The sequence below is a fragment of the Ovis aries genome, chromosome 20 (assembly GCF_016772045.2).
Source record: "Ovis aries strain OAR_USU_Benz2616 breed Rambouillet chromosome 20, ARS-UI_Ramb_v3.0, whole genome shotgun sequence".
Lineage (NCBI taxonomy): Eukaryota > Metazoa > Chordata > Mammalia > Artiodactyla > Bovidae > Ovis > Ovis aries.
In genome coordinates this window covers 11,336,025-11,350,792 of record NC_056073.1, presented here as the reverse complement: position 1 = coordinate 11,350,792, position 14,768 = coordinate 11,336,025, and the positions used below count along the sequence as shown (strand labels likewise).

At 42.5% G+C, this 14,768-nt stretch overlaps 1 protein-coding gene across 11 annotated transcripts in view; it reads right to left on the bottom strand.

The window, feature by feature from the left end:
- Positions 1 to 9,476: 9,476 nt before the first annotated feature.
- Positions 9,477 to 14,768, bottom strand: part of RNF8 (ring finger protein 8) — a 36,479-nt gene continuing 31,187 nt past the window's right edge. For 3 of the 11 annotated variants that reach the window (XM_060403151.1, XM_060403154.1, XM_060403155.1), the window contains exon 8: positions 9,477 to 14,514. In XM_060403151.1, the coding sequence (XP_060259134.1) occupies positions 14,447 to 14,514 (68 nt within the window). In that variant the 3' untranslated portion in view covers positions 9,477 to 14,446. The remainder of the gene's footprint in view (positions 14,515 to 14,768) is intronic. The other 8 variants (XM_060403152.1, XM_060403153.1, XM_060403157.1 and 5 more) reach the window with 3 other exon arrangements.

Sequence of the window (14,768 nt, the reverse complement as noted above, 5' to 3'; positions counted from 1 at the left end):
AACTGTGTGGATCACAACAAACTGTGGAAAATTCTTAAAGAGATGGGAATACCAGACCACCTTACCTGCCTCCTGAGAAACCTGTATGCAGGTCAGGAAGCAACAATTAGATTCGGACAGGGGACAACGGACTGGTTGCAAATTGGGAAAGGAGTACGTCAAGGCTGTATATTATCACCCTGCTTATTTAACTTCTATGCAGAGTACATCATGGGAAATGCTGGACTGGATGAAGCTCAAACTGGAATCAAGATTGCCGGGAGAAATATCAGTAACCCCAGATACGCAGATGACACAACACTTATGGCAGAAAGTGAAGAGGAACTAAAGAGCCTCCTGATGAAGGTGAAACAGGAGAGTGAAAAAGCTGGCTTAAAACTCAGCATTCAAAAAGCTAAGATCATGGCATCCAGTCCTATCACTTCATGGCAAATAGATAGGGAAACAATGGAAACAGTGACAGACCTTATTTTCTTGGGCTCCAAAATCACTGCAGATGGTACCTGCAACTGTGAAATTAAAAGATGCTTGCTCCTTGTAAGAAAAGCTATGACAAACTTAGTGTATTAAAAAGCAGAGACATCACATAGCAGAGACATCATAGTCATTGCTATGGTTTTTCCTGTGGTCATGTATGGATGTGAGAGCTGGACCATAAAGAAGGCTGAATGCCAAAGAATTGATGCTTTAGAACTGTGGTGTTGGAGAAGACTCTTGGGAGTCCCTTGGCCAACAAGGCGATCAAACCAGTCAATCCTAAAGGAAATCAACCCTGAATATTCACTGGAAGGACAAATGCTGAAGCTGAAGTTCCAATACTTTGGCCACCTGATGCAAAGAGCTGACTCATTTGAAAAGACCCTGATGCTGGGAAAGATTGAAGGCAAGAGGAGAAGCGGGCAGCAGAGGATGAGATGGTTAGATAGCATCACCAACTCAATGGGCATCAGTCTGAGCAGGCTCCGGAAGTTGGTGGTGGACGGGGAGGCCTGGCATGCTGCAGTCCATGGGGTCGCAAAGAGTCAGACACAACTAAGCGACTGAACAACAACACCTGAGACCCACAGAAGTTGGGTAACTGGCTAACGGTCACAGAGCAGGTAAAAGGTAGCCTCGAAGCTCAGACTCTTCCCCATCACATCTGCCACCTACACAAGTAATAGAACCTGATGCAGCCAACTCAAACCAAAAGAACAGGTTTTGGAAGGATACAGGCCAGCTCACAGGACTAAGGCACGGCTGGACCAGGCTGTGTCAGTCTTCTGACTCAGGTGTATGCAACAGAAATGACTTCTGGGTATAGTAATTAGAAAAAGAATATATTGAAAGGATTAAAAGGATATATCAGAAAGAGGTTTAGCAGCTAGTGGTTAACACCTGAAATTGTACTACAGAACCAGTTGGTGGTTCTATAGTCAGCACTGCCCCCAGCATCTGGCACACACACCAGAGCTTATATGGCAGATACCCTTGACCAGGGACCATCCTGCAAGCGTCACTGTCACAACTGCTTCTAGAAATTACTTAGCAGCCACCTCTCTCACAGAACATGATTCTGCTGGTCCCAGCATCTTTAAATCCCATTCCCAGTTCATAGGTTGAGAGTGCCAAATTAAGGCATCCTTGTTATGCATGTAGCTCTGGCCACAAGGAATTCTGGGAAAGCAAGTACTTTCAGCTTCTTTGTGGGGAAGTGGGCTTTGCTTCATAAGGAAGGGAATTAGTTATTAATATGAAAGTAGTCTGGGTGATGAATAGTCAAAAAAGACAAATGTAGGTGAGATAGATGCAAGAAAAGGACAGGAACCAAAGATTTTTGTAACAGCATCTTAATGCTTAATTTGTTTTGACTGTTGCAGCTGGAGATTAAGGTGGAAAACAAAGTGAGTGATAAAGAAGTAAAGTAAAAATATATCAAAAAATGAAGCTCTTACATATTATTTTAAAATATGCTATTTCAAATGAATATATAAGAATATATCCATAAGAACAATGTATCAACATATAACAGAAATATATATAAATTATATTATTTAAATAAATTTATTGTATAAACAATAATATTAATAAAATACATATGATCTATATAATTAAAGGGGCTTCCCTGGTGGCTCAGATAGTAAAGAACCTGCCTGCAATGTGAGAGATCCAGGTACGATCCCTGGGTCGGGAAGATTCCCTGGAGAAGGGATGGCAACCCACTCCCGTATTCTTGCCTGGGAAATTCCATGGACAGGAGCCTGGTGGGCTACAGTCCATGGGGTCATAAAGAGTTGGACAGAACTGAGTGACTAACACACATATATAATTAAAACAAATGAGGTTACTTTCATGAAAGAGAGTGCTCATGAAGCAAAGCCCCATCATTTTATTTTGAGATAAGAACATGATTGTTTGGTTGTAGAACTATTCCAGTCTTTAAATACTAAATTCACACATCAGTTCTCCAACTCCCAGGTCTCTCTTTCAGATACTGTTCTTTGATCCTGGGGTACCTCCTGCAGGCCCTGGACTCATCTATAGTCTAATTATCACCTCCCTCCCGTCTTCATTTTCCACCCTAACCAGGCTTGAATCCAAGCTCCATCATTTCAACCCTTCTTCACCACCACAGGGCCCACTTATCCAAAATCCCATCTCTGGAAATGTGTGGATGAAGGCACACCCACTATGCTGGCTTTTAGGTAGGCAGCACTGCTAAACCACTTCCAGAGGATCTGATAAAACCTTTGTGGGAAGCTTTTGATTTTTTGACTCTCTACTAGAATGTAGCTTACAATGGCTTTTTTTCTTTTGTTTGGGGCATAAACACCTAGAGCAGGACCTAGTAAAAAATGGGCATCCAACAACTATTGCTGAATTGGAGACATCCAGAATTCAATAAGCGACTAGATGACAGAAGTCACTCGAGACTCGAGTATTCACAGGTCCTGGGGAAGATGGGCAGCAGGGAGAGTGGGTCTGGAAACTGGACTTGACGTGGGGATCCAGATTAGACTCTGGTAAAGCAACAAGCTGAAAATCCTGCTTGGAGATCAAATTGATGAGCTTGGGTAACCCCTGGTGGGCACACTGTTTGGGGATGGTGCAGATAAAGGAGTTCCAGCATCTGTGTATTTACTGTGCAGGATTCATAGGTTCATGTAAAATGAAAGAATCAGATAAACAAGACAGTTCATTACTTTTCATCAACACAAGGTCCCATCTTCTCCTCAGGAGCTCCTACTGCTTCAACCCCCATTGATGGAAACAGTTTAAAAGAGTTGACCAGCTGGGAGGTGTCTGGTGTTCAGAAGAACAAGCGCTTGGCCTCCAGTTACCAGCGGCAGCATTCTGCTCAGATCAGGCCCTGCACCTGTTAACAAGACTGCTTTTCTGGGTAAGAGACAGCGATACTAGCATTTTAACCATCTTAGATTCTTCTTAGGCTAGGACCACAGTGCAAGTTAGACATTCCTTCCTTTAATTTCTATGTCAAATAGATTAATTGTAGACTTTTTTTTTTAGAAGCCTAGGGGAATGAGTTGTTGAGACAGACAAACCTAGGGGACGCCTGATTTATCTTCAGATAGGAAGTGAGGAGATTCTACACAGAGTCAGGCTATAAAAAGCCAAATAGGCAGTTGGAGAGAGGTGCCCATCCCAGGCACTCTTGGAGCTGCGGTGACTGCCTGGATGGTTCTTCACAGAGCAGAAAGTAGTGAGAGAAGGGCTGGAGATAACGAGGGGATTTAGGTTCGTCTATAAAAACAGCAGTTTCCAATCAGAAAATCAGATGACAGGTATCCAGCTATCCAACCCACAAAGGGCAAAGTCCCCCGCCCTGGCAGAGTCTGATTGCTGGCGTGAAGACTGCCTAGAGCTAGAGTGAGCCCTTTCTAGGTTAACATAATCAGACGGATACAGGACACCTGCCACTCACTGCAAAGCGCTTCACAGAGCTTGCTGACTGCATTCATCTGCTTAATAAAGCCAGAATCTGAAACAAACCTTCTTTACTGTTTCTCAGAGCCCTGTTGCAGAGAACATGCCTTTAATTAGAGCCAGACTGCACAGTGGTGGGGTTCAGCTATACTGTGGTTTGGCGCTGCAAGGCAGAAAAGTTACCACATATCTTCCTAGGCAAGCAAAATGGAGATGGTGTTTCATATCAGATAACGCTTCAGGAAAAGAACATATTGTGGCTGAGAGAAACGATGCAAAAGTTTGGGTTAATTTTTGGTTTGTGTCCTTTAATAATGGAACATTTGTTTCTGAGCAGTGCAATAATTGGAATATTTAGACCTCACAGATCAGGGTATTTTAGATATGAAGAAACTGAGGCTTAGAGAGGTTGAGTAACTTGCCCAAGGTCACACAGTTACAAATAGCAGGACTGGGATTCAAACCCAAGTTTTCAAAGTCTTTTTTTAATTTAAGAACTCACTTTCTGAACTTGTGTGCACCCTTGAAACATGTTTTAGAAGGAGAGGTTGCAAGTCACTGTGTCCAACAGCCAAGGAAGAGAAGAGAAGGATCATTCTGTGAGATCAGTCTCTGCAGACAGCCTTTAGGCTCTTGAGTTGAGATGTGTCTCCTTTGAGGATCTTTCCTCCAGTGACGTATAAGGGTGTTCCCTGCAGCACTGTTTTAAAACAGAGTGAAAAGAGGGAAGCTACTTGCCCCCAACATGGTAAAAAACAAAAAGTGGAAGTGTTGTCACTCAGTCATGTCTGATTCTTTATGAACCCCTGGACTGTACCTCTGTCCATGGAACTTTCCAGCATGGTAACCACCTGACTATGCAAGAACCAGTTAACTATAGTTTTAACTATACAGCTCATCTGTAGTCACCCAACACAATTATATACCATGCAACATAAATTATAGGGATTTTAGTGGCAATGACACAAATCTTACTACAAATGAAATTGATTGTCTCAAGCCTGGATCTTGTCAAAATGTAAATGGCTATTCATACCAAGTGATATCTTTTTCTTGGTTGGTTGGGAGCAGACTGATTTTACCTTGGATACTCTGCCTTGGTTTTACTGAAGTTTTGTACTGTAGGGTTTGGTGGAATTGGGAGCCTAATAGATTCTGTTCTTATTTCAATGTAGATTATTGGAACTGCAGATGGAAGTAGTCAGATCACTATGGAACCAGATTTACTAGACCATTACTAACATTTAGAAAAAGCTATATCCATAAATTTCTTTTTAAAGATTCCAACTCCTTGATTATTTAATAAAGAACTCCCACTAGGTGAATTTCCAGATTTCTTTTTTTTCATTCTTCATATACCACTTTATGGGGTCTATGTCATTTTTATTGCCATTATTTTTTGTTTGTTTTAGTTGAAAGTATATATTCTGAGATATATTTAATAGGTCTTTGAGAGTTGTATGAAAAAGAGTAAAGGGTTTAAAGCACCTTAGATTTAAAACGAGAAAAACTGGAAAACAAGTTTATGGTGTAAACACATAACAGAGTAACAGGCAGCTGTAACACAGAAAGAGAAGATTCCATACGTTCTGACATGGACCAGTCTTCAAGATGTAACTGAAAACAGCAAGGTACAAAGCAGTGTACAGTTTGTTACCATTTGTGGAAAAGAAGGGAAGAAGGCTTACATGTATGTTTTTGCTTGTATAGACAGAGAACATCTCTTGAAGAATATACGAGGAACCAGCACCACTCATCACCTCTGTGCAGGGAAGTGTCACTGGAGGACAAAGGTGATAGGCTTTTCACCCTATGTCCTTTTGAACCTTCTGATTTCAAAACATGTAACCATATTGTCAGATGACTTCAAAACATGTGACCCTATTACCAGATGATTATATGCAGATGACATGATTTTTTTTACATTGATTTACTGATCTATTTTTGGCTGCAATGGGTTGTTGTTGCTGCATGTGGGCTTTCTCCAGTTGTGGCAAAGAGAGGTTACTCTTCAGCTGTGGTGGCTTCTCTTGTTGCAGAGCATGGGCTCAAGAGCGCAGGCTCAATAGTTGTGGCGCACAGGCTTAGTTGCTCCAAGGCATCCAGGGATCTTCCCGGACCAGGGATCGAACCGGTGTCCTTGGCATTGTGACATGAATTCTTAACCACTGGACCACCAGGGAAGCCCGGCATAATTCTATACATAGAACACCCTAATGAGTCCATAGAAAATTACCAGAACTTATAAATGAATTTAGCAAGGTAGCATACAAGATTAACACACAGAAATCGGCTGCATTTCTTTACACTACCAATGAAATATCACAAAGGTGATGTAAGAAAAAAAACAATACCTGTCACACTCCAAAAAATAAAATACTTAGGAACAAACCTGACCAAGGAGGTGAAAGACTTCTACACTGAGAACTATAAAAGATGAATAAAGGAAACTGAAGATGACTCAAAGAAATGGAAAGGTATCCCATAGTCTTGGATTGGAAGAATTAACATTGTTAAAATGGCCATACTACCCAAATCAATCTATAAATTTAATGCAATCTTTATCAAATTACCCATGACATTTTTCACAGAACTGAAACAAACAATCCTAAAATTTACATGAAGCTGTAAAAGACCCAGAATTGCCAAAGCGATCTTGAAGGAAAAGAAGCAAGCAGGAGGCATAACCTTCTCAACTTCAGATAATACTACAGTAAATTAAAACGGTGCGGTATCTGCACAAAAAAACAGACACGTGAGGCTTAATGGGACAGAACCGAGAGCCCAGAAATAAACACACACACCTACGGTCAATTAATCTTTGACAAAGGAGGTGAGAATATACAAGGGGAAAAAGTCTTTTCAGCAAGTGGTGTCAGGAAAGTTGGAGACCCACATGTAAATTGATGAAGTTAGAACACACTCTCTTACTATACACAAAAGTAAACTCAAAATGGCTTAAAGACTTAAACATAAGACATAACACCATTAAGGACTTCCCTGATGGCTCAGAGGGTAAAGGTCTATCTACAATGCAGGAGACCTGGGTTCGAGCCCTGAGTTGGGAACATCCCCTGTAGAAGGCAATGGCAACCCACTCCAGTACTCTTACCTGGAAAATCCCATGGATGGAGGAGCCTGGTAGGCTACAGTCCATGGGGTCACAAAGAGTCAGACACGACTGAGTGACTTCACTTTTATAACACCATTAAACACCCAGAAGAGATCACAGGCAAAACATTCTCTGACATAAATTGTACCAATGTTTTCTTAGGTCAGTCTCCCAAGGCAACAGAAATAAAAGTGATGCAACCAGTAAGGAGTTAACTTTCAAAATATACAAACAGCTTATACAATTCAACACAAAAACGTCCAAACAATTCAATCAAAAAATGGACAGAAGACCTAGACGTTTCTCCAAAGAAAAAGTACAAATGGCCAACAGGTACATGACAAGATGCTCAACATTGCTAATTATTGGAGAAAGGCATATCAAAATTACAATGAGGTACCACCTCTCACCGAGGTCAGAATGGTCATCATTAAAAACTCTACAAATAACATGTAAGAGAAGATGTGCAGAAAAAGGAACCCTCCTACACTGTTGGCGGGAATGTAAGTTGGTACAGCCACTACAGAAAAATGTGTTGAGGGTCCTCAGAAAACTAAAAATAGAATTACTGTATGATCCAGCAATCCCACTCCTGGGCATATATCCAGACAAAACTCTAATTCAAAAAGATACCTGCATCCCTTATATTCATAGCAGCACTACTCACAACAGCCAAGATATGGAAACTAAATATCCACTGACAGATGGATTGATAAAGATGTGATACATATATACAATGGCATACTCCTCAGTCATAAAAAAAGAATGAAATAGTGCCATTTGCAGCAACATGGATGCAAACAGATGTACTTCAATCATACTAACTGAAGTAGGTCAGAAAAAGAAAGACAAATCCCATATGCTATCACTTAAAGGTGGAATCTAAATTATGACATGAACAAACCTATCTACAAAACAGACTCATGGACACAGAAAACAGACTTATGGTTGCCAAGGGGAAAGGGATTAGGGGAGGGGCTGGGCGAGAGGCTGGGGTTAGTAGATGGAAGCTATAATATAGAGAACGGATAAACAACAAGGTCCTACTGTACAGCACAGAGAACTATATTCAATGATAAAATATAATGGAAAAGAATATTACAAACAGAAAGTATATGTAACTGAAGGAAATGGCAACCCACTCCAGTATTCTTGTCTGGAATTTCCCACGGGTAGAGGAACCTGGTAGGCTACAGTCCATGGGGTTGCAAAGAGTTGGACACAACTGAGCAACTTCACTTTGCCTCACTGCAAAGTAACAACACTTATCAACTGTACTTCAATTAAAAAAAAATAATAAAAAAACCAAAAACAATAAGCTCTCATAGCTAACCAGAATTTTTGGAGTTGGTCTCTGGATATGAGCCTACCACCTCCCCAGATTGTCAGCTTTTCTGATAAAAGCACCTTTCCTTTCTACAAAAAGTATTTATCTGTACAATTCTAGAAATATTTATATCCCATGCAACGTATAAACAACACACATGGACAGGAGATAAACAGACTGTTACATCAAGATGGAAGTAATCTTCCTTCTATTTCTCCAGAGTTTTTTGATTTGGTTATAATGGCTCTTTTTTTTTTAAGGTTTTAAAAAAATTTTATTTATTTTTATTTATTAGGAGGATAATTGCTTTACAATATGGTGGTTTTTAAAGTATCATTTTCTATGTTTAACTTATTCTTCCTTGACAGCACCAGTATTTCAGTCAGTAATCCTGTTGAGAAAGATGAAAGTGAAGACTAGGGACACCAGAATCCCAATATACAGAAGATTCAATAATGGAAAAACCTACCATCGCTATGAAATACCTGTAATATAAATAAAGAACTACAAAGAAAGGTTCTATAGGCAGGCAGTAAAAATGGAGAGGAAAATTCTTTTCCATCTGGAAACAAATCACTGGATGACATAATGCACAACCAGTTTCCTACTGGAGCTCCTTGTTTTGAATGACTACTCTGCAGCTTCCTGTGTGTTCTTTCCTTCTCATCACTGGTAACCAAGGATACTACAGGTTTTCCTACGCTTCTGTTTCCCAAACATCGAACTAGTTTTGTTTAAAACAGGAAAGCAGCAAAAGAGAAATGGCTTTTAATTTTTTTTTTTTTTAAAGCATATCAGGTTCTCAATCATGCCTGTGTTTTCTGACATTAGGAACTCCAGCTGAAAGAAGGGAATCCACTCCATCCCAAAACCAGGAAGTGGTGACTCATCTCTGAAATGAAAAGGAGACACGCCAGTCAGGGGCTTAACAGAGCCATATGCTGCGGTCACGATCTTGGGCTTGGCTTCTGAGGCAGACATTCACTTGAGTATATCATCTGATACAGTGACTTTCTTGGTTGCGATTTATGAGCTGCCAGTGTTTACTTGTGAGACTGTCTGGAGCTGGAAGGAAAGGAAGATAAATATACCAAAGCCCAGCTGAGCAACTGATCGGTTTTACATTTTATTTTCAGGAAATGACATCTTGTTTTCACAAAGAAGAGGTATGCCATCCTCTCAAATAGAGGCTGCCTTTGCCTTTGGGGGCAGCAAAAGGGGTTAATACCCAATTTGTCCCAAACAAATGTCAACAGAGGTGCTTCTGAGGTACCCAAACAATAACAACAACAAGTTTAAAAAGTACAACAGAAATATATAATCCATACAACACGTAGTGAACAGAGTCTATCAAGTACCCTGAAGCAGTCGGGGCTTCAGATAATGGTGGCAGCAGGGACGGCCCAGGCGGAGGCTCGTGATGGAGGGCTTCCTAACTCAGTCTGTCCCAGTGGCTCCATCCCACACTCTCAGAGCCACCCAAGACCATCCAGGAGAATCTTCTAGACCATCTGAAGCTCCCAGTACCTGGCAGTCTGTCAACGTCTCTGGAGCACTGTCTTCAGAGCAATCTCTTTCCTTTGGAGAGAAAAGAGAGAGAGAAATAGAGGAGAAGCCTGCATTTCCCTCCCTGGCCTCCCTACTGCCCTCCTCAGGCCTTTCCCCACACAGCAGCCACAGTGAATCAAGACACAGATGTGAGATCACATAACTCTGCTTACAGCCCACCCATCTCTTCTTCCAGAGTAAAAGTTCAAGTCCTTCTAAAGGCCTATAAATCCCTACTCGGCCTGCCCTCTGCCCAACCTTCTGACCTCACTTCCTGTTCTCCTCCCCATCGCTCATTCCACTCCTGCTACGTCGCCTCCATGCTGTTCCTCCAAAACCCTTTCCCCAGACAGCAGCATGGCCACAGCCTTTAGAACACCCAAATACCACCTTCCCCTCAGTGACTACCCTGACTACTCTATCAAGAACTGCCAACACTCTTCCCATCACTCCTGGCCCCTTTCTTGCTTTATTAGCGAGATAGCACAAATCACATCTGACTAATTAGATTTTCACTTCTCCTTCTATTCCTCATACCTAGAAGAGTGCCAGGCACAAAGCTGGTCTTCAGTTAATACCTTTTGGAGGAAGGAAGGAAATACATAAACAGCAACAAGCAGGGAGAGGTGCAACTTCAAAGTCTGTCCAGAGAGGGCGGGGGTGGGAGGGGCTATTCACTGGCCTCTAGTGTTTTCCATTAGCTTCTGCTTCCTTGATCCCAGAGAAGCAGGGATCTTGGCTTACACCAAAGGCAATCTCAAGACTTTCTTTGAGATTAAGGTGTGGAATGCTTTGGAAGGCAGATTGAAAGGGTTATTACATTTATATATCAGGGAATAATAAGGGCTGTGCAGGAGACAGCCATCAAGGGACAGGGCAAGGAACGACAATAAGTGACAGAAGAGAAGGGAAGGAAAAAGGGGGGGGGGCAAAAATGAGAGGGTGGTGACGGAGAGTTTCTTTTTAAAAAACACTTCTATTAACAAATCTGCTAATTTTTGATCCCATGATAATTTTGCAAAGGATAAATTTTTAAGAGTCCAGCATTTTAAACTATGTGAGTGCATGTATGTGGACACCTGCTCCCACCCCATGCCAATCTTGCTGAGAGCCACTTTATCTTAGACAAACACTGTCCTTATACCAGGTGGGCATGCTGACTTCATGCACATGACCTTCTAGGTTCTTGGTGCAGGACTGGGTACTTGCTGGGAATCCCCTAGCGGTCCAATGGTTAGGACTCTGAAATTCCACTGCCGCAGGCACCGGGTTCAATCCCTAGTCAGGGAAATAAGATCTCATCTGCAACCCACACAACAGAATCAAAAAAACATAAAATAAAACATCTTGCTAACAAGTATTCTCTCTGGATGAGGTCAACTTGGCAGACCTGTTACTGTGGACATTCCCTACATAGTCCTTTATGAGGCTCTGTCTTTCAACAGGTGATGATGGTTAATAGCCAGGGAAAGCCTGTCAGGTGCTCTCCTCAGAGACAGAGTTTCTCCTGTCCTGTGTCTGGATCACCCTCCTCCTAGCCTATAGGAAGCCGGCTATGTGATCCCCCCTGGGCCAATCTTCCTAGAGACCACCAACCTCTGGAGGGACATCTCTCTCACAGATTCAGGAAAGCTGTGGTCCATAAACCTTTCTCCCCACCTCAACACCCCCAAAAGGCCGTGGACAACTCCCACTAGCAGCCTTACTTTCATACTACACTACCAAGGGAGCTGGGAACTGCAATCTGAAAAAGTCTCTGAACTGAAAATCCCTGTTCTAAAGGACCGGCAAGATTTTATTCTAGATAATTTGCTTTTTCCTTTTTTGAGCACAACCCAAAGAAACTCCAAGGGAAAGCTTAAAGTGAGAATGTTAACACTCATGTCAACCAACCAACACTTAATGAGAATAGAACAAACGGGGAAGGGGGGGGCAACTGACAAAAGACTCAGCTCCAGCACCTCCCCAGCTCATGTCGCAAAATGTCTTTCTTTCAGAAAAACCTCATGTCAATATCCCAGAGGGCTGCAATTACTCATGCGACACGTACTTAACATTCATTATCTGCCCCAGCTCCAGGGCACCCTTTCTCCAACACAGGATCTGGCACCCTAACACTCTCCTCCTCCTCCCCTCTTCTGGATAATCTGGCCTCACAGACTTTGCTGAGGCTCTATGGCTAATCAATCATGAGGCATTACTCTCCCGTGGGGATATGGGCCTTGAAGACACCAACCAGCCAGGCAGGCCTGGAGTAGCACTGCTCTTGGTGAAATCAGACAGGCAGACTCGCTTCTCTGAATTTGTGATAAGCGCTCCCCTACCCAGGAGGAAAACGGCCCTGCCAGTGTCAGAATGGTGACAGTTACAGGCCTGCCAATTCTAGTTTCCAGATCCTACATTTGGTCCTTTAAAAATTCCCATGCACTGGGGATTAAACCGGCTTTCAATTGGCAAAGAAGGTTAGTATCTGAACTGAGAATTTCCTCTGAACGCCACACTGCAGCCCACTGAAGCTGCTGATGGCTCTGGCACCTGTTTCCCTAAATCAAGCCTCAGCACCTCTGTCTGTCTCTGGAGAAAACCTCAAATCTGCACTTGCTGCGATAACTGCAGAAGCCGAGACTGCTGCCAGAGCTGCTCGCAGCCAGTGCGTGCATCAGGGAGGCCGACTCGGTTTACTTCGTTGGCTCCCAGTGTCACCAAAAAGGTACCTGCTTTAGCCTTCGGAGAGAGAAGGGTCTGATATTATCCACCTTGCAGTATTAACTCTGCCTGAGGGGAGTCAGAGATGAATTTAGGACACAGGTCCTTCTTTCTCTTTCCAACGGCTGCATGCATGTACCATGCTTGGACTTTTGAGAAGAAACCTAGTCAGTGGGCTGGGTGAAGAAAGTCTATATGGGCGTGTGGAGAGAAAGGAACCCTCCTCCACTGTTGGTGAGAATGTAAACTGGTACAACCACTACGGAGAACTCAGAAAATTAAAAACAGGGCTACCATAAAACCCAACAATTCCACTTCTGGGTATTTATCCAAAGAGAATGAAAACATTAACTCAGAAAGACATATGCACCCCCAATGTTCACTGCAGCATTAGTGACAACAGCTACGATACAGAAAGAACTTAGGTGCCCATGAACAGATGAATAAAGAAAATATACATACATAAATACATACACACACACACACACACACACACACACACACACACACACACACACACACAGGGCTACTACTCAGCCATAAAAAAGAATGAGATCTTCCCATGTGCAACAACATGGATGAACCTAGAAGGTACTCTGTTAAGTGAAATAAATCAGAGAGAAAGGGAAATTCCATACGATTTTACTTAAATCTGGAATCTAAAAAACGAAATGAACAAACATAATAAAACAGAAAGAGACTTATAAATACAATCTACGAAGAACAATCTGGTGGTTTGTGATAGCGGGAATGTGGAGAGTGATAGCGGAATGGGTGAAACAGGGGAAGGGAATTAACTTCCACTTACAAAATAAATTAAGACACGGGGATGTAATGTACAGCACAGGGAATATAATCAGTAATACTGTAATTGCTTTGTATAGTGACAGATGGTAACTAGACTTATTATGGTGATCATTCTGTAACGTATAAAAATATCAAGTCACTAGGTAGATCAACTTTACTTCAAAGAAAAAAATAAAAACAATAACCTCCAAAAACCAAAAAGCAAAAAAAGAAAGTACATGGGTATCCCCACCCACACACAGACCCAGCAAACTTAAGCTCACAGGCTTGGTCAAATCTGAGTTTCCAGGTCAGCACTCCTCTCAGAAAGGGGAGAAGAAAACAGAAGGCACTCACAACACTCAGCAGACACCTCCTAAGCCTTGGCTGTCCTCATGCTCCTCTGGCACCAGGCAGACATCAAGTCCTGTTTGGGCCACCAAGCGGGGCCCTGCGAGGAACAAACAGCTCACTGCTTCTCACGCCTCTGCTTGTGCTGACTCCTCTGCTTGGAAAGCATCATCCCTAGAGCCTTTAGAACTCAGTTCAAATGTCACTTCTTCTGTGAAGCTTGTTCCCATACATCCAACCTGTCCAGGTCAAATTGAATGTCCTCTCCTCTGCAGTTTTTCAGCACCCTATTATGGAACTTGCACACTACCTACTTGCTTTTCTGTCTCCTCCACAGACTGTGAGAGCTGAGATAATACCTTATCTCTTTATTCCAATGCCTAGTGTAATGTTCCTATAAATGGTTAAGGACTGATGAGAGGTGGAAAGAAATAGCAATGGATTCTGCCAGAATCAAGTGGCTCCTAGGTTAAAAAAAAAACACCTCTGGGGACTCAAAACTGGGCACAAAGTCCAACAGCACATAATTGTCAAAAAAAGCAGAACATACTTTGATTTCAAAGAACCACCTGAGAGCTGCCCTACCCTCCCAAAGGTCAGAATGTCTTCCTTGGGCAAAACAGGCTCAACACCTACCCTGTGATCGGTCTGCTGCCCCTGCAATGGCTCACCAACCAAGGGCCAATTCCATACTACAGCTGCTTACAAGTCAGCATCAGATTTCTGGCCTGATTCAAAGAGGCTGATATTTGCTGAAGGGCTAGGAGAAAGAAAGCAATAGACAGAAGATCCTGTTCTTAGCAGTGTGGCATTTAAGCCTTTGGCTTCTCTTAACTCAGAAAAGGGTACATCCAAATACATACATGAACATGGCTTCCCGATGGCCAGGTGGTGGGAAACACCTGGAAGGGCAGTGAGCTTTTGATTCGTCTTCTCTGACTGGCCCTTTATGTGCAACCAATTGACCTCTCAGTACTCTGGCTCTGAGCTTTCCCAGAGGGTAGAGCTGTACAG